This window comes from Alosa pseudoharengus, unplaced genomic scaffold (genome assembly GCF_046254945.1).
Source record: "Alosa pseudoharengus isolate Yale_2024_CS ecotype anadromous, Long Island Sound unplaced genomic scaffold, YU_APseudo_1.1 YU_APseudo_1.1_scf_7, whole genome shotgun sequence".
Taxonomy (NCBI): domain Eukaryota; kingdom Metazoa; phylum Chordata; class Actinopteri; order Clupeiformes; family Clupeidae; genus Alosa; species Alosa pseudoharengus.
The window spans coordinates 29,141,706-29,165,619 of NW_027468859.1; the positions used below are offsets into that span (position 1 = coordinate 29,141,706).

Genomic DNA, 23,914 nt, shown 5'->3' on the forward strand with positions numbered 1-23,914 from the left:
CTTTTCTCTGATTGTCTAACACTCTGTAAAGCGATACGAGACATGTGTAATGTTTTGCTGCTCTATAAGTACAATTAAATTGAAATTGAATTGAAATATGTTTTGTTCTCTACACTACATTACACGAGGTGGGAGGCAAATCGGAGATGTAGCTGGTGTTTTGGATGGTGTGGGTATATATATTATATGTGAATTTCTTTTTCTGTGTAATCACTATACAGTCTGTGTAGTCTGTGCTTAAATTATACAGTGTCAAAAAGAAATTCTAGGGGGGTTTGGAGGTATGTTAAAAAATTACCCCCCAAATGATGTCTTCTAGTGAGTTTTGAGGGAATATGGACACATTTATAAAATAAGCCATCAATAGATTTAGGTTATCTGGATTGAAACAAGATTCTGAGGATTTGGGGGTATGCTCCCCCGGAGACATTTTTTAAAACATGACCCCTCAAATGATGTCTTCTAGTGAGTTTTGAGGGAATATGGACACATTTAGTCATAGAAAATAAGCCATCAGTAGAATTAGGTTATCTGGATTGAAACAAGATTCTAATGCAGAATTGTTGCAATGATAACTATGACTGTGACTGTCAAAACATTTCCATCTGATTCTATAAAGACTCCTTAAATAATCATTTTTGGATTTATTATAATACAACTATTTAAAATGTACATAACAAGAATGTAATTCTTACTCTACCACCTCAATAATAAACATGCAAACACACACACTGGTGGACAGTAACTAAGTACTGGGTATGGGTATCTAATTCAATTATTTCATTCTTTGGAAGGTTTTTACTTCAACCCCATTACAATTAAAGGCCAAATATCTTTAGCAGGGATTAGAAATGGTTCAAAGAATGAAAATGAAAACAAACACAGTTTTTGGATGGACGTAACTGAAAACGGGAGCAAAACCAATTTCAGTTCTTCCGGAGTGAAAACGTTATTTTCAATTTTAGATAACTGGTTAATAACGATATTTATCGTTCCGATTAACCTTTGTTTGAATATTATTCAAAACTCCATAGGCTTGGAAAGTCACCTGCCCACACAGTGTTCCCCAGACCCCTTATAGGATGAATTTTGTCAAATGTTATGAATCGGTATCTCCCCTGTATAAATGGCTAGAACTACTAGTTGATAAAAAGAATATCCAACACTATCTAACTTTTCCAAGTATGTAGTCTAAATTACTGAAACAATTTGTGAAATAAAATAGGCTACCAGAGACACTAGGCAAATATTTATGGCCTGTCATGCAGTTGGTAGCACCATACATACAGTAGGTTAGGCTATTGCAGGCTTAAAGCAAGGACATTTTCTGTGCCTAAAGTTAGGCTATCAAGCATTTTTTAATACCTAATATTATATAGGTATTATATTATAATATTATGATATCAAATAATGTTTTTGCTCAGAACGAACCTAAATTAAAATCATTCTGTTTTCAGTCCCTGATCTTTAATGCCAAATTATGTTTTGCCATACACAATCTAGGCTACTCACTCACTCACAAAGTGGTGGATAATGAAGTACATATAGTTACTGTATTAAAGTACCTTTATATAGATAGATAGATAGATAGATAGATTACTTTATTCATCCCCAAAGGGAAATTATGGTGTTACAGCAGTAATTAATAATATAAACATATATCACACATAAAAAATACAAGTTAAAAAAAGAAATACAATTGGATATAGTCTCTGTTAAAGAGGTTGTAAACTGCATTGACTCTCAGCATAAGATTTTCTCTCATGGCACAAAGGGGAGTTGTTGTAAATAGTTATGGTAGTGGGCAGGAATGATTTTCTATAACGCTCCTTGCTACAGCGAAGTTGGAGCAACCTCCAGCTGAAAAATCTGTTGTTTGACCAGTAGTTCATTCAGTGGATGTGAGGTGTTGTCCATAATGTTAAGGAGCTTTTGCAACATCCTTCTCTCAACAACTAACTCTAGGGGTTCAAGTGTACTTCCAATTACAGAGCTAGCTCTTTTAATCAACTTGTTGAGTTTTTTGGTGTCATTTGCTCTGATACTGGTACCCCAGCAAATGGCTGCAAAGAAAATGGTACTAGAAACAGCAGACTGGTAAAACATGTTTAACATCCTGCTGCACACATTAAAAGACCTAAGCTTCCTCAAGAAGTATAGCCTGCTCTGTCCCTTCCTATAAACAGCCTCAGTGTTGCACTTCCAGTCCAGTTTGTTATCCAGATGTACACCCAGATATGTGTAGTTTTCCACTACCTCCACCTCATCCCCCATGATGGAGACAGTGTTCAACTTTGTCCTAGCCCTCCTAAAGTCCACTACCATCTCTTTGGTCTTGGCCACATTTAAGAGTAGGTGGTTGTTTCCACACCACGCCACAAAGCTGTTCACCAGTTCTCTATACTCAGTCTCCTCCCCATCCTTCACACACCCTACAACTGCAGAGTCATCAGAGTATTTCTGCAGATGACAGGTTGCAGAGTTGTACTGAAAGTCTGAGCTGTATAATGTATGATGTGAAGAGGAAAGGAGAGAGTACAGTCCCCTGCGGTGCTCCTGTGCTGCTAACCACCTTCTCGGACACACATCCTCCCATCCGTACAAACTGTGGTCTTTCCGCCAGGTAATCAACAATCCATGATGTTATGGATGTCTCCACCTGCATCCTTTGTAGCTTCTCTCTTAGCAAAACAGGTTGTATGATGTTGAAGGCACTGGAGAAGTCGAAGAACATTATTCTCACTGCACTACCAGCTTCATCCAGGTGGTTGTGGGCTCGCTGAAGCAGGTAGATGATGGCATCTTCAACACCAACCTCACGTTGGTAGGCAAATTGCAGTGGGTCCATTGAGGTGGTCACCTGAGGTCTGAGGTGTGCCAACACCAATCTCTCCAACACTTTCATGCAGTGTGATGTTAATGCCACTGGTCTGTAATCATTGAGGACTGATGGAGAAGAATTCTTGGGTTCTGGAATAAGGCATGATGTTTTCCACAGCACTGGAACCTTCATCTGACACAGGCTGGTGTTGAATAGGCACTGTAGAATCCCACATAGCTGTTCTGCACAGGCCTTCAGGACCGTAGGAATTATAAATCTCCTATTAGGAAATAACCTCAAACACGAGTGAACAAGCAACATGTTCATTTCTTGAGGACACAAACTCCTGTGCTGGCCTCAGCTTGTTGGTTCATCTACCAGCAAATGATTGAATTCTACCACCCATCTACCACCCAATGAAACCGGAACATTTAACTGGAATATATACAATTACATCTCATGCACAAGCTTCATAGTGATGTGCTTTGACATCATCAAACGTCTAGCCTACTCTGAGTAGGGTTTGTTTGAAAATAGTACTTTTACTTATTGTGATTGAGTAGAATTCCAGTCATGTAACTGTACTTTTACTTTTACCCCCATCACCCAGCTTGACACCGAATAGATATCCTAGTTTGATTTGACATGTCGACCAAAATTGGATAGTCATAGATACTGGGAAAGTGGATGCATGACAATTTTGAGAACCCACGTTGAATTATCACGTGCATTAACGGGTTGACATTGACAGCAGTAGCTAAAATCAAAGGTTATAAACTAGTAACACACGATGAGACAAAGTCTTGCGGATGTAAATAACGTAGACTAACAGTGATGTTGTTGCCGGGTTAACTGATTATGGACTGACTATGGGTCTGATTATGGACTCTTTCGACTTGGTGGTCAAACTTACCACTAGTTGAGACACACATTGTAGTGTTATGCAGAGACCAAATTTCCCTCACGGGATCAAAAGAGTATATATACTTATATATAAAATTAACAAATCAAAGAACATCTTTCTGGGATTATAGATAAGTGTCTCACAATGTTATTTTTTTTATGAGTATGGAAATGCAACATAGTTTATCTTTTATTTATTTGCATTGTGCAGGCTATTCACAAATACAGCTTACATAAACAGAATATAGAAACAGGAACATTTCTCTGATCCATTGTTTATTGCGACTGCAAGATGAAAGAACTTAAATTAACTTAAAGAAGTTGAAATTAGATGGGGAAAATGCTTCTGTTACATTTTGTACATAAGATTTTTCTTGGGGTGTCAATAATTGTGAGCAATGTGTTTTTGTTAAAAAAATATTTCTTATTGTATTATTATTATTTATTTATCAGATTTACCTTTTTCTCAAAATACATTTGCTTCCCTTCAAGGTTGGATTTTTCCTCATTGTTGTTATTGTATTACAATAAATCATCAACAGATTCTTTTTTATACCTGTTTTTAGTCAACTTTAGCAGAGGTGCCGATAATTCTGGAGGGCACTGCATGTTACTTGAAATGAAATCACAAAGACAAATTTTAATAATGTCTGCCAGAGCACCCAAGAAACTAAGCGGAAAAATGATGACATTCTTTTACATTGTTTATTTGTTGTTGTTTATTGTTGTTTTTTCATTACTATGAGGGGGTCCGTCAAGCTTAATCCTACCACCTCGTCACACAAATTAGACAGGAATAACTGTTTTTCATTATAGTTTTAGCATAATCATTGCTAAGCAAATTTGACCATTATTGGATAAGAGCATTTATCATGAGATTTACCACACTGTCACATTTATTATGACCGCCGCTAGCGAAGCTAGCGAAGCGGTCATATAGGGATTGTCAAAGTTTTTTTTTTTTTTTTTTTTTTTTTTTTTCCCGTCATCTACTTCCTGAACTGAAACTACATAAATTCGTCAAAGTGAATAATTTGTGTCAACTCGCCGCAATGTAGATTTATTAACGCACCCGTAATGATCTACATCTCCATTTAAACCAGATGTTTTAGAGCGCACGTTGAGATGTATTCAGGGCAGGGCTGTACCTACACATATTTGTTGCACGTGCTACAAAAATCATTCTTTGCGATGAATTCCAGCTTGGTAGTTGTAGTATATATGCGATTAAAAAACACGTGTGTGTGAAGTATCCAAACAATGATAACGCTTTCATTATGGCTGCTTTAGCCACAGACCTTGAGCTACTGTACAGTGGGTTGTGTTCCATTTAGAAGTGTCCACTTCATTCGCCCTTTCGGTGATTCACACAGCTACTTGAAATGTATTACTACTGATATGCATAACTTTTCGCCAAGAGGTGGCAGCTTGATACTGTAAGGTGTAAGCCATTGGTTCCAAAGGAGATTTTATTTGGGTCGCCAGCATAGGCTAGTGACAATTTGTGTTCTGTAATAGGCCTAGCATAGGGCCTACCTTATGTTTGTTAACAGTCACAGTTTTGTCATAACTCCCTCTATGCATTTTTGCATTTACAATAGCTCTGAAACCGGGGGGCGAACACGTCGCAGGGGGGGGGGGGGGGCGCCAGTGCGTGGATATCTCAATCGCAAAATTAAACAATATTTCTATCGGGCGCCTAGCATGGACTAGGCTGGGTGAAAATCAAAAGATTGCGTCAAAAGATTGAGCTGAGACTAACCATGGACCTCATAGTTGCAAAATGCAAGGGAACATGAATCAGCATATTATTTGCACAAACAATAACGGACAGTAGCTCTTTAACTTTGCCCGTTAAAATGTGTATGAACAGTCTCGCAACGCATTTCATGAAGGCCCTTTTGGACATGTCAGTTATTTGCTCCACTGGGTAAAACGGCATTTTGTTTTAGACTACTGGTATTTCATTTGTGCATTGACAATAAAGCTGAATATCATATGAACTACATGACTAAACTTGAATGTAGAAGAAACATTCACAAAAATCCGTGACATGACCTCTCTTCTTGATACTGTTGAAAACTGCATGGAATTGACAGGGATTGTTTTGTTTAATAATAAATAAATGAATACATTATGTTGCTACCTTCTGCTTTTCCCAAATACAATGTAGCCTACAGGTGTACCTTTCATCAGTGCAATGGAAGGACTGTGATGAACTGCCCTACTTGTGATTGTTTAGAGATTTTAAAGGTTTTATAACAATGCTACAAATGTTTTGGCCCAGAAACAAATCTATTCACCTTTGCAGCGCCAGTAGGCTACTTTGTGTGCCAAACAAGCATACACAAAAGTTTCAAGAGTGGGGGATGGAGTAGAAGATGGAGACAAATTCATTAATATGATTTATTTTCGCGGAATGGATGTACAGGACTGAGCGGCGGTCATATTTTGTACCGCTATGCGGTACATCTAGTTTTACTTCAATCCATTATATTTAAATGTGGGAGAAAAAAGTATGCCTGAGGTGGGCAAATCTGATTTAAAAGTGGAAAAGGCACCCATTTCTGTTCTACTTTAACCACCCTTTGTAGGGCTTTCCTGTCCCTTGCAGTGCAAGCATTAGGTCTACACAGGGATCACAGCTTTACAGATAGGCTATTGTATTTTATGAGGGAAATAATTCTGATGGAGATCAAATGAATGGTAACTCTTGCTACCCTGAGATGATTCAATGTATTTTCATTAGCCTTGCAAGGTGGAGAGGCAGGAGGAGTTCCCATAATAGGCAAAAAGTGTTTCTGTCATTCCCTCTCAAAGCCATGTTGTCGAGGGGCCAATTACTAGACTCCAGGCCAATAGATGGCGATAAAGCACAATATGGTTTCGGACCTATCGTCTTTATGTGAAGCTAGCGACATTATATGGCAATAATAGGCTACTATAGAGTTGAAAACGTCCATAAAAGTCTATAGGCTACAGTTTAGTTTTCCCATATGAGTTTGCCTCAGCCCTATTGCAACATTCACTAAATAGACTGGCTGATCGAGGGAATATATCACTTGGAGCATGGAGCATTATGTCACTTTTTATTGACTTTTACGTGAAAGGTTAGGTATAATATTAATAATAATAATCATTTATTTCTTATAAACCAGGCTACTTTATATTTCTTCTAAAATTTGAGATTACGCTCAACTACTAGCCTAAGTGTTCTCACTTTATGAAACAGAGCGATATTCTTTGACTAGGATGACCAGATGTTCTTATATTGGTTTTTAGGTAGGATGACACAGTTCAGATCATTCAATTTGACCTGTATGCTAATTGTTGTGTATGGTATAAATCATAAAGACATGAAAGGTAAAATGAAAGGGATCATTCCACAGGTATGAGGGAAACGCTGATATTTTGAAGGAGGGAGGGGGACTATAGCAGCCATTATTGTCGCTGACTTCCCAAAGAATACTGTTGTTAACAGAACCCTCTGACACAGTCTGCTAATATCCCAACTTTAACTAATCCAATGTAGATTCTTATATGATTGTCGCACCCCACTGCGTTTAAACTAATTAACGCTTCACCATGGTAAGATGTGTATTTTATGTACCGCTCTGCAGCTAGATTAGTGGCAGTGTAGCTAATAACATAGGTGTTGATAGCTTGCTAGGTTAACTTAGCTGTTAGAAACTCTTAGCTGTTCTACGTCTCTTTTCTTTTTCCTCTCTTTAAAGTAACTTAATGAACGAATTTCCATTCATGATGCAGCCTTGGGTTTTTGCACTCAAATGCTAAAATGTGGAAACGTGCGTTATTGGAAAGGAAGAGTAAGAATAAAGAGATGGACATTTTAACTGCTATCAACTTATTTAGATGTAGCATGTTAGCATTATTCTTTTAAATAACAGTCCGTAGAAGCTAGCTATCAAAACATAGGCTAACTAGTTAACGATCGCGTCGCGTTAATCATGCCACTTTAAGCGTACGTGCAGTGTGACCTGATGCGTTTGGTTTGGCGTTTGGCTGGTAACAAGTAAATTGTAAGTAAGGCCACCAAGTAGCTAACGAATGTAGATAGGCCTAACGTTAGGTTGTTGAGAGTTGATGTTTTTTGCATTGGTCACTTCACCTAACGTTCATGACATCTATGCTCCGCTTTCACTCAAGTCATCAAAGGATTCCAAGGCAAGGAGAAGCGAGTCAAGTAGTCGAACAGATGAACGAAGGCGGTCCACGAGTAGTGGCGAGTGAATTTAACGTTGCACCTATACAATTTACCTTCTTGCTGAGTTTGAAAGCTGTGTTTTAACATGCCATTCAATGTTCGACAGGGGGAGACCGCCACAAGCGGAAACGCAGTCGAAGCAAATCGTCATCAAGTTCATCCTCATCATCATCTTCCTCGTCGTCCGATTCGTCATCCTCGTCTTCTTCATCGTCGTCTTCCTCATCTCGCTCTTCCTCCCGCAGCAGAAGTAGCAGTTCTAGCAGCAGAGGCACGTTCCCAATCAAGATTTTTACAATTAAATAAATAAATAAATATCTAGTATGTTAGTCTAGTCTAGTCAGCTGAACTCTAGTATAGTAACGTTAAGGTTCTTCATGGGAGACTGGTTGATGATTAGGGAGCTCTTCGGTGACTCTTATCACAGCCAGACACACAATGATGGGTTTGCCACAAAACCATTACTCAAGCTCACTTTACTTACTTAACACTGTTAGAATATGTTTATAAAGAAAATGCAATGGAATTTATCTGATCCAAATGGGATTTGATGGTACCAATGTATGGCTACAAAAATGTATTAAATATCACAATATGCATTTTTTACTAATAGTGGTCAGAAGTAGAGGGGTTGAGAGCATAGTCAGGGAAAATAAGCATCTTGAAAGTGGTCATGTCAATTGCTTGTCCCTTCCAGATTCTCACAGCAAGTCAAGGAAGGCCCCAAAGAAAGTGAAAAAGGAGAAGCACAACAAAAAGGTTCATTCATGTCTCTACTCTTTTTACACTAAATTATAATCATTTTAAAGAACCTGAATATGAAGGTGCATGTAATACAGCTCTGGAAAAAATTAAGAGACCACTGCACATTCTTCTGATGTCATCCGTCACTGTCATACGGTTGCTGAGTGACATTTGAATGAGGGGTGTGTTATTTAGAAGACATTTTGAATTTGTGTTTCTCCATAGAAGGGGAAGAAGGAGAAAAAGAACAAAAGAAAAAAGGACAAAAAATCCAAAGTAGAGGAGGAACCTTCTGGACCTGTGCAGATCTCAAAGGTTTGATGATCCTTTTTTTCCCTGATTGGGATCTCTCATTATGCCAATACACTGAGGAAGAACAGTTACACATGGCCTCTATGAATGCAAGTGTGCAAAATGAATATTATTATTGTTATTTAATATTATTACTATACAGCAGACTTTATTTGAGTCAGCTACTCTTTGTTTCTACTCCAGTTCTACTGTTTCTAGTCAGCTACTCCAAATTTCCCTCACAGGATCAAAAGAGTATATATACTGTATACTTCTGTTAAAGGGACACCAGGCAACGTTTTCGTGTTAATTACTCATCTTCGTAAGTCGGTAAATGGTTAAATGACTCATTACAGGGCGAATGAAGACTCTCTCACCCGCCCCTACTGCCTGTAGGAAGAATATCCCGCTTGCAAGTTCAGTGTATCGTACCCGCCGACCGAAGCAGGATCAGTTTACATCCTGCATCCACAGCACAGAGGCAGGCTAACAAAACGCTAGCAATTGTTGCAAACGTGTGTATAATGGCAGAGCCGGCGAAGAAGCAGCGAAAACCCTTGACGGAAGATGCAAAGAAAAGGAAAAGAGCTTCAGACCGAGCGAGGGGGAGTTTCGTAGAGAAAAAGCATCGGGCCATTTTTCACTTAGATCTCTGTTTCTCGAGGACACCGAGTACTGTCGGCACAGGAAAAAAAAAACAATCGGTTCTACCTACCGTTTTTTCCCCCCATACCAACAGTACTTGGTGACCTCAAGAAACAGACATCACAGTATGTGAAAAATAACTGGAATGCTCCTTTAAGTCTGTGGTGTGTGCTCTATTTTAATGTTCTTATCTGTTTGCTTTCTAGTACCTAAAAGGGAAAAAGAAGGGCAAATTCAGCATGATCTCAGGGAGGAAGATCAAAATGAAAGTGAAGAAGTCAAAGAAAGACAAGCAGGTAAGTATTCATTCATCCGCTCTCTGTTTTGCTCAGTCATTCTAATCCAGCATATTTTTTGTTGAATTAAGGGTCATTCACACCAAGAACGATAACGACAATGATGACTATAACCATAACGATAAAAGCGTTCACACTGAACAACAATAAATCGCTCTGAAAGTGATCCCCAATGATCTCATTCTTCATGTCGTTATCGTTATAGTCTATGTGTGAACGTCGTCATTCATATTAACGAGAACGATATTTGTTTATCGTTATCGTTCTTGGTGTTAATGGGGTGAGAGTTCTTCACAGTCCTGTAGCTGGACATCCACTGTGTGTGCTTAAAAAAAACCTCTGGTGTTCACGCAGTCACAAGTCACTAGCTCTATAAACGGGAAGGCAATGAGATGGTCTGGACTGAGCCATACACTTTGTGCTGCTTCAGCACTGTAGGCAGGGGCACTGTTTCCTTGTGCATTATAGTCACCCCTGCAACCTTTCGTGGTTTTTCTCCAACAGATGGACAAGAATCGTGCCGAGCTGCTCGAGTTCCTCAATTCCACATTATAACAGGCAAAGATGTGGGCTTCGCTCCCAGAAATCCTCCTCTTTGTGCCTGTGGGCAGGATCCTCCCCCTTGTGACCAATCGCAAAAATACTCAGGGAAAGGCCATCGTTCCATTGGCATTCTGTGTGTGATTAGCGAAAAAGTGTCACAAAAAGCATTGGAGTCTTGGATGCCTGTCTCTACTACGTGCATGGTGGGGCCGTAGCAGCTGAGGTGCTGTGAACTATGTCTCTCTCTGAAACAAAAGAACACAGTTCTTATGTATTAGACTTGTCAGGGTATAAAATGTGCGTCCTTTTCAATGGGAATTTCCCCAAAGGTTATATGCAACAGCCGGTTGTTTAAAAATGAAAAACCTTTTGTTAGTCTGTTTTTATTATTGCTTTAGAGGATAACAGAGTTCCTGTACGTGTAATAGAATTAAATATATTTTTTATTTGAAAACCATTCCTATTGTGGATTGAACATGCTGTTGTGAAAGTGGATCTGTCACAGACTCATGAGCCCAAAACGGGGAGTTGTAAATGGTGCAACATTTTTTTTTAAAAACCATATTGTGATACTAGGCTTCCTGGTCCAGCTGGTGTGAAATCCGATCCGTACAGGTGCCGCTGTGGTCAACACACCACTGTTTATAGGACCATATACAAGTTGACTATGGACTCTTCAGCACCGGTTGGAAATGGTTGTGTAAATCGGACAGCACAATAAACCATCTTCCACACGTGTGTACAATTATTTTATTAATTTACAGTACATGGTGTGTGTTATTACTGATAACGCAGACCTCTGCAGCATGAAGTCCCAGGAACACAGTTTCAGTCCACAATTTCAATATCTTTAGAATTAGGAACAAAGTTATATTGTTCTGAGGACAAAGCATGGCTTGAACAAATTGTCAAGTTTTCAAATGTTTACTTTCTGGAAAAAAAAACTCATGTAAAATTGAAAGAAACCAATATCTCCAGAGGACATATTAAATTGCTCTCCAAGCACTTCTGAGAGGAGTGGGAATGATTAAGGACAGATTAGTTCCCAGACACTTCAAATCTCACACGTTAGTGCCGGAAAGGCAAACACAAATGTATGACAAGAAGAAGCACAGCATTCTATTGTTACATACTGCAAGCATGTAGGCAACATTTTGCACAAATTAGAAGGTTTCCTCAAGTCTGAAACAATAAGCAGACATTATAAATCCCAACATTTCATTTAACTGATGCTATGCAGTACATGCTTTTATCTGAAGTGTTACCATTGAATAATTCTTCATTATGCATGCATGCACCCTTGAATGAGATGACCTTGAAGTAGATAGCACCTTGGAACCAGTTGAGCTACAGAAACATTTCTGACAAGAAAACATTTACGTAAGACCTGAAAATTATTATGTGGAGACTGAATCTCTGGTTGTGAAGAAGGTCTAACTGCAGAGTAAATTGCCTCAGTCTCCTGGCCTTCACAAATTGCACAGTTCTGTCAGTAACGCTGGTTGATGGATTGGCCTGACTTACTGTGGTCAATGACACAATCTTGACTTCAACAACTTTGCAGCTGAAGACCTAGATTCACATCCTACACCCACTATGTGGTTACACAATCCAATGTAATATTGACATATTTTCATTCCTGCAAAACCTGTAATTACCTTATAATCTCTTGAAAAGTTTGTCATAGCTCTTCAACGTAATTATTAGTAGATGTGTTAATGGCTAGGGTTAGGCTTATGTATTGGATTGTTGGTTGTGATACTGCCACAGAAATAAAAAAAGGGGTGAGGTACTAAAAGTCCTTATTGCTCTCTGCACCCACAAACCAGAACCAGGAAAGGACATATCTGACAAAACACTCCAGTACTTCCATACCTTTCTGTACATACTTTCATGATTCCAGTTTCATACTGTTCTCTCACTCATTTTCCATTTTATAAACTCAGTCATTCGCAATTTGCATCCTCCACTCATTCTCTCTCTCACTCTCTCTCTCTCACTCTCTCTCTCTCTCTCTCTCTCTCTCTCTCTCTCTCTCTCTCTCTCTCTCTCTCTTCACCATATTACTCCCATCACCCAACATGGCCATTTATGCCCTGGTGCCTGAAGTCAGGCATGCTGCACACACGGGGGGCTCGTCCAGTTCCTCCAGCCCTCATCCCCGGCACTGCCCTGAGCCCCCTCTCCACGTCCTCGGACACAGTCTTGACCTCGGGCTCGTAGGCGTCGCCAGGGCCCCCGTTGGCCGTGGAGGTGAGGTGCGTGCTGCTGCCGAACGGGTTGATGCGGACACGGCTGCGGAAGCTGAGCAGGGACATGCTGACGGCGCGATGGCGGCCGTTCCACTGCTGGGAGAGACGCTGCGCCTCCTCCTCCTCGCGCACGCGCTCCAGCGACTCCAGCAACACCGAACGGAACAGGCCTGGCACCTCCGGCACCTCCGGCTCGTTCTCCTCCAGAACCTGGCGGAACCTGAAGAAGGGATGGAGAGGAGGTGTAGGGGAAAGAGAGAGGGAGAAGTGGATGAGAGATGGAGAAAAGAGGATAAAATAAAAAGGTAAAAAAGATTTTAAAAAAGTGGATACGGATGGTTGTGGTTAGGAATGAAGAAACTGGGGGGCGCTGTGGTGCACCAGGCTACAGCCGCTCGTACCATATACGGGTCCAAGTGCCCACGGAGACCCGAGTTTAAGTCTGACCCGGGCAATTTTCCGATCCCACCCAGTGTCTCTCTCCCAGTCATTTTTGTCAGTCTCTCACTGTCCTATCAAAAATAAAGGCAAAAAGCCCCAAATAATATACATTACAGCAACACCAAAGAATTTTTTTTGTACCTTAAAATAATGTTTCCAAAATCGTTTCAGTGGTTCATCAACTCGTAACAGGATGAACGGCACTTCTGCATTCGCTTCGCAGCCCTCTATCGGCTATAACCGCACTATGTAAGTTTGCCAGATCGGGTAGCGGATCTGTAGTTCGATGGAATGAGACATAAGAAACAACAAATTTGACTTGCTTCTGATGTCGCAATACATCGTACTTTCATAAGTCATGCAAAATATTCTACCTTGGCTGTGGACATTGTTATTTCCAAACCCGGTGCTGGATAAACAAATAGCATGCAGCAACAGAGGGAAAGTTCCTTGGTGTGTCTTTAAAGGAATGAGGAAACTGGCTTAAGAGCCAAAAATTTGAGCAAAGGTTCCATACAATCTATTCTAGACAATGGATCACAACTCTCTTGTGCTTTGCCTGAATCAAAATGTATTGCAGGTCAAACAGAAACAAAATTACTTTAAAGTATTTTACCTCTTCAAGAGTTCATTAATGACTCTTAAATGAACCACTATTTTTTAAATCTCAACTGCCAGTGGACATAAGCTTTTAGCAATCAGTGCAAATCCAAAAGATTAATTAGTGCCATTAGCCATTTTAACTCCTATCACTGGCATCTATGAGTCACACAGGCTTTGGCCTTTTACGCATGACCTGCAGCCTTTGAAGGTCTCAGCTGATGTGCTCTTAAAAGCAGGACTCTTTCGTGCTGTTAATAGCATTGGCCCCCTGCATCATACTTTTCAACATTCTAGTCTTACATCAGAGATCATCATTTCCATCTAACTCATTTGCATATTTTAGGTCTATTCATTAAATTTCAGCTAAAAAGAAATGTGAGTGCCATTTCTGTCCTTTGTGTGATGCAAATGAATCTATTCATCTGATGTGAGTAAACCCATTTCCATCATCGCAAGTCCCATTTTATCTTTTTAATCCAGTCCCTGCCCACGAATACATTTATTTTCTGACCAAGAGCACCTTCACTCAGGTTTTTCCTATTCAAGTGGTCACTGGTAAAAACTCACATGAAAAAGCTACGGAAACAAAATTATTAAGAGCCTTGACCCTTCAGCTGCCTTCCAGATTTCAGCCTGGGTTTTTTCACTTCCCACTCTTCTCTGACAACCATTCACATGATAAGCAACCTCAGCACAGCAACTGTTCGCTCTCTGTTTGTTCTCTTGACCCACTGACGTCATGAGAGGGTGCTCTCGAGCGTCCGTCTAATCAGCGGAGTAATGGCCGTGCCTGAGGCAATCTGGTGGAGTAGACAGGGGAACAACACAGTAGGGGGAACGGCCATCTCGGCCAAAGCCATCCACCCACCCCCACCCCAGGTGAGAGCAGAATCCAATAGACCGGGCCCACACAGGCTTTTTGCTTTCATTTGACCAGATCCAGGCAATTTGTGCCCAGGCTTGTTTTTCTTTTTCCTCTCTCTCTCTCTCTCTCTCTCTCTCTCTCTCTCTCTCTCTATTTCTCTCTCCACACCTTCTCCAACCTGGCTTCCTTTCCTTCTGATTACAAGAGATGTAATAGAGATTGAATAGAGATGTTCTGCTCAACAAGTACTTGGAAAGAAGACATGTTAAGGTAGCAAGTAAAGCTCACACAGTGCTGTTGCCTGTCGGCTTATCTCAAATGGGGTCTCAGGCCATTTATATCTGGACCTATTGTTACTTTATCTCTTTTTTCTCTCTCCAACTCTTTAATCACACCCAACTTGACTTTTTTGCAAGGCATTGGAGTAAAGGGACCGAATCAGTTCTCTGAAAGAGCTCATATTCTCCTTTCCGATGTGTCTCATCTTCCTTAACCAAATTACTGTTATCATTCATCAATGCTCAAATTCAGGTGCTTTGATGAGCTGAAGTGGTTCGTCACTCTTCCTCATTATCACCTATCAAACTTCATTACGTCTAGTTTGCTATGATTGGCATTGTTAAATTTGAGATAAAGAGTTTACATTCATATGTAGGAAATGTTGTGAAAGACAACTAGCATAAAATCATCTGATTACAATGCAAGTGATATCTTTACTTGCTTTTGTTGTTCCATTGCATATATTCCACTCCTGAATCTGGTACGGTTCATCTCCAAGGTATAAGGGCAATGTGCCAGGGACACAGGTCTGAGGCTTTAAGTGTGATTTTCAATTAGAGCTCAGCCCTAACACACTGGCATCTGCAGGGAGGGTGCCAACCCTGGACTTAAATCCAATTAGTTCAGAGAGCCACCCAGAAACCCCAATCGCATCAGGCTGAGAGGTGCCTTTCGCCCAAATGTTTGCTAAGCAGTTGGGATTTGGTGTGTGAGAAATCTAGGGGGTGGTGCTGGCATATTACCAGATATTAGCATTGGTATTATGGAATCATCTGGACTTACTAGATTCACCTTCCAACTCGCAACGTGTCCTTTTCTAAATACTCACATCAACAGAAGAGCCATGAGGCAACGGCCTATTCAGCCAAATCTAGAATTGGCAACAAGTGCTCCGGTATTGATTTTGGAGCGTGCTGTGTTGAGAGGGCAACGTGGAATCTCTGCCAGCTTCACAGCTTGCTTGAGTAGCACCTATACAATGGCTTTGAGTGCTGCAGCTGCCTCTTCATGACAGGGAGGCTCTCCAGAATAAAACATCAATGGCAGGGCTCCCATCCAATTGTTACTACAATTTATTACAATTTGACTAAAAGATCTTTTTTGAAAGATTGAGCTGTACTCATTTCCATCTGCTCTGTTATGCAAATTAAACATCATTTATGAAAGGAGGACTGATGAACAGGCATTAATTCAAAATTTAGGATTGTCAGGATAACTTTAATGTAAACACATAGTAAAAAATGTCCATAAAATGTAGTCTCATTATACCCTTTGCGAATCTGAAGTTAAACCATCTACCTCTTTACATTTTCAACTTTTTTTGATTTTTTTTAAGCATTTCTTTACAGGACTCCCTATTCACACCAGGCAAATTCTCAATTAAAACATTGGATGGTAACAAGCTCTACAACTTCAAAAAGCAGTCGCAAGACACACTATTAGCTGACAGGAGAGTTAATTGTTGAGGTGAGGTTGAGAGTTGTTAAAAAGGCCATGGCTTGACCTAGAAATAACCACCACCTACACATGCCCTCTACTTTAATGGATCCTCTCAACTGTTCATTAAACTCACCTGCACAAGAGGAACCTTGGTGTACTCTTCGTCTAGTCTTTTGCTTAACCTGAGAATGTTCTACACGTCTTTCTGCTTCACCTGAATGTAATTGCTTTTTGACATTCAGACCCACCCCGGACTGTCTCTTGCCTGATCTAATGTGTACATGCATGTCCCTCTGACCTGTGAACTATATACGGTTCCTGTGCCTGTCTGAACACGTCCCTAATGTAAAAGACTATGATTATCACCTTTGGCGTAATTCTCACTGTCCACCTTAACTGAGCATCCTTACCTGCCCCTGAACTTCTTCTTGAAGAGTTTACCTCTTTGTTAGTCTTTTCTGTGATGTGCTTTGAGAATGATGACAGTCAACGTTCGAGAGAAATGTGAAGGTGAATAAAAACGGAACTCACCGGAGTATGACGGCGCCACAGTGCGCCGGCGGCACCTTGGCGCACAGTTCCTCGAGGGCGTGGCGCTCGCCGGGGCTGATGTCGAAGCTGCTGCGGGGTGTGCTGACCAGCCAGCTGTAGTCCACACCAGTCTTGAGGCGCCGGTACTCGCTGTCGCGCTCGCGCTGCAACCTCTCGGCCTCCTTCAGCTGCCAGCTGAGCTCCAGCATCAGCGTGTCCGTCACCACCTCCGAGGGCTCCCGCCGGGGGCTCCGGTACTGCGGCTCGCTGCCCCCCCAGCCAAACCACGACGCCATCGGCCCAGACGGAGACACAGACGCAGACGGGCAGCGGAGGACGCTGAGTAGGGACGGGGGTCTGTGTGTCCGGAGCGTCTGTGGCTGAGGGTCAGTTTGTGGGGCGGTTTGTGGGGATTGAGGTTTACTGACTTATCATCCAGTGCTTTAGAGAAAGAGAAAAATCAGGGTCAGGTCACTGTAGTTAATTCCAATATTAAACATTTTAAATCACCAAGTAATGGGTCTCTTTTGAAGACTTCTGTTTCTGATAAAGAGACAGAAAGAGAGAGAGAGCGAGAGAGAGAGAGAGAGATACAATAGGCTGGGGTCAAAATAAAAGGTCACTGCAATAGCTAATTAACTTCGATCATTAACCTGAACTCAACAGCTAATCTATACATCCGGTCTGGAGAGTCTGGATCTTAACCATACATCCTAACAGAGACTAACCGAGTCATGATTTTTGTAAGCACGTTTGTGTAGGCTACAGCAAGCTCAAAGTAAGCCCTTATTATGCTTAGGTCAACTGAACACTGTTTGTTCTGAAACCCACCACTCCTCCGTCATCTTTGAACACAAAGGCATCAGTATGAAAAGCCTTAGTTTCTGTTCTCGCTATGGCTCAGTTTTGAAGGCTCAAGGCCATGAGAATGTGTCATGGAGGGCATAAGCTGTCCAAGCCAGGGCGAGAAAATGGCAGAAATGATTTAAACCAGTCTCACAGCTTCTCTCCTTGCTCATTAACCGCCAGAGCTGTTGCTGGCAGCTGAGCAGCCGTTCTCTCTGCCATCGCTCTCCCTGGATGTCTGATTGCGCCTGCGACTGGTGCCTCTCTCTTCATCCTCCCCACAGTAAAGGGTCTAAAAATATTCCCAAAGGAAAAACAGGAAGAGCCAGGCAACCAGTCGCTCTCCGCCTCAGGCTCAAACAAAGAAGAAAAGCACAACATTGACTTCTGCTGTGTTCTTCTTTCTCTCTTGCGAGGCAGATGTTCAAAGTCAAAGGTGATTTAGTTTCCACAAAGCATCTGCCCCATGTTTTGTCCCCCTTAATGAGGCTACTGTGATTCTGGGTCAGTCAGGGAGGCCAGGCTGTTTGAAAACACAGGAGGCCAAGAGCTTGACTGTGAAAGACAGGTGAAGATTGAGGATTAAGTTCACAAGGCATGGATTTAGATACACCAAGACAATTAAATCCCAGGTTGTGGCGACATCTCACCTAGTGTCATGCCTGCAGTCTTTTTCCATCATTATATAGGCCTAATGAATGCTCATAGCTGTATGTCAGCTTATTTAACTTGTGGACAAGTACAATACCTGTTGGACAGGTTTATCAAAGATGTCAGTTTTTAATAATCTCTTATGGGCAATGACAGGTTCCTTAAGGCCACATATCATTCAGATTTTTTTACAACCATGACCTGTTCAGTTCATTAATATTCACAGCGACAGCTATGGATGACCTTGCTATTATACATCCAGCCCGTAGCTGACGCTTTTGTTTTGATGTGAATGCAACGCATGACTCAGGTCGCACTTCAATTAATCGTTTGTGCGCACAGGCACATGAAACAGAGATGAAAAGATATCAAAATCCAGATTATTTTAAAGATACATATTCAGTCTTTGAGTTGGAAATACAGTTACATTCAAACGCCCGTTACAGCTTGTGTTGAATGCAGTTAACTCGATATCTGACAGGATCAAAGCAAGTTCTTGAGAGTGTTCTGGCAACTTGCTCAAGTTGCACTGCCTGTTTGAGCATTAACATTTCCTAATACAACGATTTCCATTATTTAGCATCAATAGAATTTGTGTTCATATGCGCCATAGTAAAATAAAGCAGCTTACAGCTTACCTGGACGTCGCTAAAGGGATGAACATGTAGATAAACGATGTAGATAAACAATATTTTTTATTTTAAACACGCCAGAAAATCGTGCATAGACGATGGTCCTACGTTAATCGACCGTTATGTGAACAGTATGAGCAGGTTTGCTTGCAACTCTGAGTGCATCTTAAAAATTAACCACCTCCCTCTCTCCTCCTCCTCCTGTAGCTGTTGGACTCTCTTTCTCTCTGATTGTCCTCTCTGTTAAGTCCCGGTGCAAGCGGTACTCGCTCCCGAAGGCTGGGTGGCGCGCGTCTCAGGGGAGTGCACACTGTACACAGGCGTTCTCTCCATCCCGCCCATCACGCGCGCTCGGTAGTGCTTTGTTGCCATAGAGACGCGCCTAAGCCCATTTGGTCATAGTAAGCCCTGCCAAGAAAGAGAGAGAACGAGAGGGAGAGAGAGAGAACGGGCTTCATATTTTGTTTGAATGAAATTACGATCAATCTCAGACAGTATGATGGCAGTCTCCTATGTTGAGCTTTTTGATCAAACATCACAGTTAAGCTCTATAATTCAGGTTAGGCCCTACACATTATAGTGTAGGCTATGCCTAACCTTTTAAAAATGTGTTAAGTGATGATATGATTGCTTTTTGCTGCCTTTTGCTCAATCTCAATGTATAAGCTGATGCTGTGTGTGTGTGTGTGTTTGTGTGTGTGTGTGTGTGTGTGTGTGTGTGTGTGTGTAGGCCTATGTTTGTATGCACACATGAGTGGGTGGGTGTCTTATTAATTTGCTGTGTCTTGCGTGGGTGGGTACGCTTTTCATCACTTGCTGTAGGCCTAGTCTGAATCACTAACTCCCTTTGGGTCGGGAACATGCAACAGCTTGCTTCACCATCTAGATGTGCTTAGCCATTTTTTTTATAGCATTTTTTTTAGCATATCTCCTCTACTTTGTGTTTAGATAAAATGGAACAGGTTTTCAAGGCAAGCATTCTTTATACCATAATTGTGGCTCACAATGAAATTCTGGAAATCCGCTAAAAGTTTTCAAATATGACCTGTAATCTTGTGCAAATCTTTCATTCAAGAATTGGATTATACTGAATACTGTTATGCCTCAAGAGAAAACAAAAGATCCTTCTTCAAGGCATGGTTTAAGCCTCTGACCAGTCCATAAGTCTCTGCAGGGATGAGGAGAGGAGAGCACAGCGTCACAAGGACACCTAGCAAGGAATCTGATCATTAGTGTCTGCCCTCTCTCCTCCTAGTCCTATATTCCCCTATCACTCCTCACATCTTCTCCTCCCTCATTTGATAGATTATAATCCCTTTTTATCTTGATACTGCCTTCCTGCCTTCGGATTTAATCCTCTTTCCCTTCCCCACTCTTTATCTCTTTCTATGTGTTTCTAGGACTTTATTTTTCGCAAGCTTTGTTCAATGTCAAGGAAATGGTAGAACGACTATTGTGATAGGCCTATGTTGTCAAAAATGACGAGCACATTTCCCACAAACTTCTGTGTCCTTCCCCATTACGTTTTCATTGAACTTCTAGTCTGAGTGTTTGCAGTGCTCAGAGGCACTTGAAGCCCGTGGGATTCAGAGGCACTGACAGATGGACAGGTAGGATCATCACTTAATCCAAACAGATGCCCGCGCAAATCCGCCAAATGTAATAGGCTGTCGCCGAGAAAAGTGACGTCATCTTCTGTTGGTATTCGTCGTCAACTTGATTGGCTCCACTATACGTGAATGACTCAGTGCAGTAACTGCTTTCTGATCACATGACCTATGTTTTCTTGTACCTGCCACTGTGCCTGTGCTAATTCCCCTGTCCCCATGGAATTCCCCTGTCAAAACAATTCTACAAGGTGACAGCACCATGATATCCTCCCTCAAGAAACAAATTTTTGTAAACAAAATGTCAAAATATTTATAATTGAATATGAATACTGAAAACCTTGTATAACATAGGCCTAGTCTTTCAAAGGACAAGCTTTCCTTGAGGTTAAAAAGAATAATTTAACACAAAAAAAAAGGTTTTATATTTTAAGTCATGTTTTTCTGTGTTATGCATATTTTAGAACACTTAGGTATAGAATGCATTTTCATCTTTAGAAAAGTGCTTTAGCCAAAATAACATGCATTTTCATCTTTAGAAAAGTGCTTTAGCCAAAATAACATGCATTTTCATCTTTCAAAACATACAGTTGCAATTGCATTGTATTTTTTCTATTTTGTTCTCATCAGGGTTGTGGAGAACCAAGCCCAGATATGTTACCTCAATAGCTTTTTCAGTCCTCTAAGCAAACAGGCTCTTACTCATTCAATTTCCCCAAGGCCCAAAATGAACTGTGTCATGTGACCAAGGTTATTGTTGTCAAAGGTTATTGCATTCCTTCTTTGATTTTTGATTGATGTGACACATCACATATAGCTTCAAGGTCAGATATTTTATGCACAACTTTTATTTAGTGTTACAGTGTTCATTTCATAGTACAAAATTGTGTTGTACAATGATAATTATGACCGCTGCTAGCGTATAGGGATCATAGTCATATAAGGATTGTCAAGTTGTTTTTTTCCATCATCTACTTCCTGAATTTTTGGTCAACGATTCCCAGGACACCGAAACACCGGGGCACTTGGTGGGCATTATGTATATATCCCCACTAGACTTTTTTAAGGAAAAAATTGGTCCCCGGGGGCCACCGCTCACCCACCCCCGTACTGGGCCCCAGTTCAGTTTTTCCTGAATAACTAAGTGAACTGTGGCACCAAGGATGAAGACATTTTTATGCTATGTTGGTCTCAAGGGCCCATAACCACTCATTTGTGATTTGCTTTAATCACCCCTATCTTCAGTTGAGATGTTCTGAACTGCACCATAGTCCATGTATATGATTAACCGGACATCCTCTGGGGGTATGACAAGTTTCGTGGAATTTCATCCATTGGGGTAGATGGTGGTGTTGAGCAAAGGGTTGCTGGTAGAGGATGATGAGGAGAGGAGCTACAAGGCAGGATTGTCTCACACACACTCTCTCTCACAAACACACACACTCACACACGCACGAACGCACACACACATGCACAATAAATCATTTTCAATTCAGCAAAGGAAAACCAAATTTTTTTAATATACCGTGAGAATGTGCACTCATTTGACCAAATTGTGCACTCATTTTACTCAATTATGATCTCATTTTACTAGATTGTGCATAGAATATTATGTGCTCATTTTAGTAAATAGTGCACTCATTTTAGTGCGTTCATTTCACACAATTTAGTAAACGGGCCCATCATTTTGTAAAATGATGCACTATTTAGTAAAAAAAAATGTACATACACCTTGCAATTCTCACACACACACACACACACATAGCCTATATCAATACCCTCCCCCCCCCCCCCTCCATTCCTTATTTTCATATCAGAAAGTTGGCAACCCACAACACTAACATTCGCTAATGCGATGGTTTGCCGACGGAAGACATGGAAGATACCTGTCTACGGTGCATCCTAAACACCGGGCTGGGACATTTCTGTTTGTTAAATAGGGTTTTCTGCTGTTGTCTCGCTCACAGTCCTTGGTGGCCCTGTCAGTGCTTTGTAAAATGTTGCATTAAGATCACAACAAGTCTACACGAAATAAATGTGAGCATCTGAGCTAACGTTCATTCCCAAACACCCAGACTACTCCAAAGTTTCAGTTTTCAATTTTTTGCATTTCAACAAAGGTGTTTGAAGTAAGGAAGAGCATGGTTTAGGCTACAAAGGCTAAAAGTAAAGTAAAGTAACTGATCATACTTGTAAAATGTTTTGCTAGCTAGAGGGAGAGTCATTAAGAAAATTGCTCACAATGTAGTTCGTGGCAATGTGGTTATAACAGAACAAAGAGCTCTTTTATTCTTACTATTCTTTCTACTCTTTTATTTCTTAAAAAAATGTATATGAAAAGTCTTTCATTAGGAAACTCGATAGTTAGGCCTATCCAAATACATAATGCCCCAACTTGATTAAAACTTTGTTATGGGAGAACATTTTTACATTGTGTTTGTTAAAAATGACTATCAGCCGATATATCGGTTATCAGTTTTTGAAAAACTCAAATATCGAAATCGGTATAGGCCTTCAAAATCCCATATCGGTCAGGCTCTATAGGAGATGGAGACAAATTGATATACACACACATGTACACACACGCATACACACACGCAGACACACACACATGCACACACACAGGCACGCTCAGACACACACGTGCAAGCATGCTCGCATGCATACAGGCACACACACAGGCACGCAAATACAAGCATACACAAAAGTTGCAAGAGTAGGGGATGGAGTAGGAGATGGAGACACATTGGCAAGCGTGATTTTGTACATGATGTACAGGACTGAGCGGCGGTCATATTTTGTACCACTATGCGGTACATCTAGTTGTATTTAGGTTAAGTGGAATTCTCTGCTCGGGTATACCTCTTGGAAATGTACGTACTGTTACAGGAATTGACAGACAGGTTGTAATGTGCCAAAACACCACTAGGTGAAGATGTTTGACCACTTTCCTAAATTCCAAGTTTGTCTGAGTACCTAAAACCACAGTCTTACTGTAATGCAAGTCAGAGTGCATATCATGAGAGCATCTATTACTGATAAGACTGTTAAATGTTCCATACCATCCTAAACAGCGGTTCTTGGATGTTTTTTTTTTTCTTGAAACAATTAGCTCTCAATAATGATAATTGGATCTCAATAATGACAGTGCATTATAAGTGGTTCTGGTTCCGCAATATTGACTGAGTGTTTGACAGAAAACTGGTGAGAAAGATTGGGGTGCAGGGCACACTTATGCCCAGATTTTCCAGAATTACCTACCCTAACCCAAAGTTGGGTAGAGAGAGAGAGAGAGAGAC

General features: G+C 40.9%; 2 protein-coding genes across 3 annotated transcripts in view; one reads left to right on the forward strand and one right to left on the reverse strand.

Annotated features, from left to right (window-relative positions):
* The window catches only part of LOC143109868 (uncharacterized), a 46,782-nt gene extending 35,580 nt beyond the window's left edge, over positions 1 to 11,202 (forward strand). Inside the window, exons 1-7 of one of the 2 annotated variants that reach the window (XM_076272667.1) lie at positions 7,191 to 7,312; positions 7,892 to 7,967; positions 8,056 to 8,220; positions 8,647 to 8,708; positions 8,919 to 9,008; positions 9,836 to 9,925; positions 10,430 to 11,202. In XM_076272667.1, coding sequence (XP_076128782.1) covers positions 7,310 to 7,312; positions 7,892 to 7,967; positions 8,056 to 8,220; positions 8,647 to 8,708; positions 8,919 to 9,008; positions 9,836 to 9,925; positions 10,430 to 10,480 — 537 coding nt within the window. In that variant the 5' untranslated portion in view covers positions 7,191 to 7,309 and the 3' untranslated portion in view covers positions 10,481 to 11,202. Of the gene's footprint in view, positions 1 to 7,190; positions 7,313 to 7,891; positions 7,968 to 8,055; positions 8,221 to 8,646; positions 8,709 to 8,918; positions 9,009 to 9,835; positions 9,926 to 10,429 lie in introns of those variants that run through there. The other variant, XM_076272668.1, reaches the window with a different exon arrangement.
* Positions 11,203 to 12,540: 1,338 nt separating this feature from the next.
* Positions 12,541 to 17,175, reverse strand: rd3 (retinal degeneration 3, GUCY2D regulator). Its single transcript, XM_076271932.1, has 2 exons — positions 16,880 to 17,175; positions 12,541 to 12,940 (listed from the first exon to the last, which is right to left on the reverse strand). The coding sequence occupies exons 1-2, from the start codon at positions 17,173 to 17,175 to the stop codon at positions 12,541 to 12,543; spliced, it is 696 nt and encodes a 231-aa protein (XP_076128047.1).
* Positions 17,176 to 23,914: the final 6,739 nt, after the last annotated feature.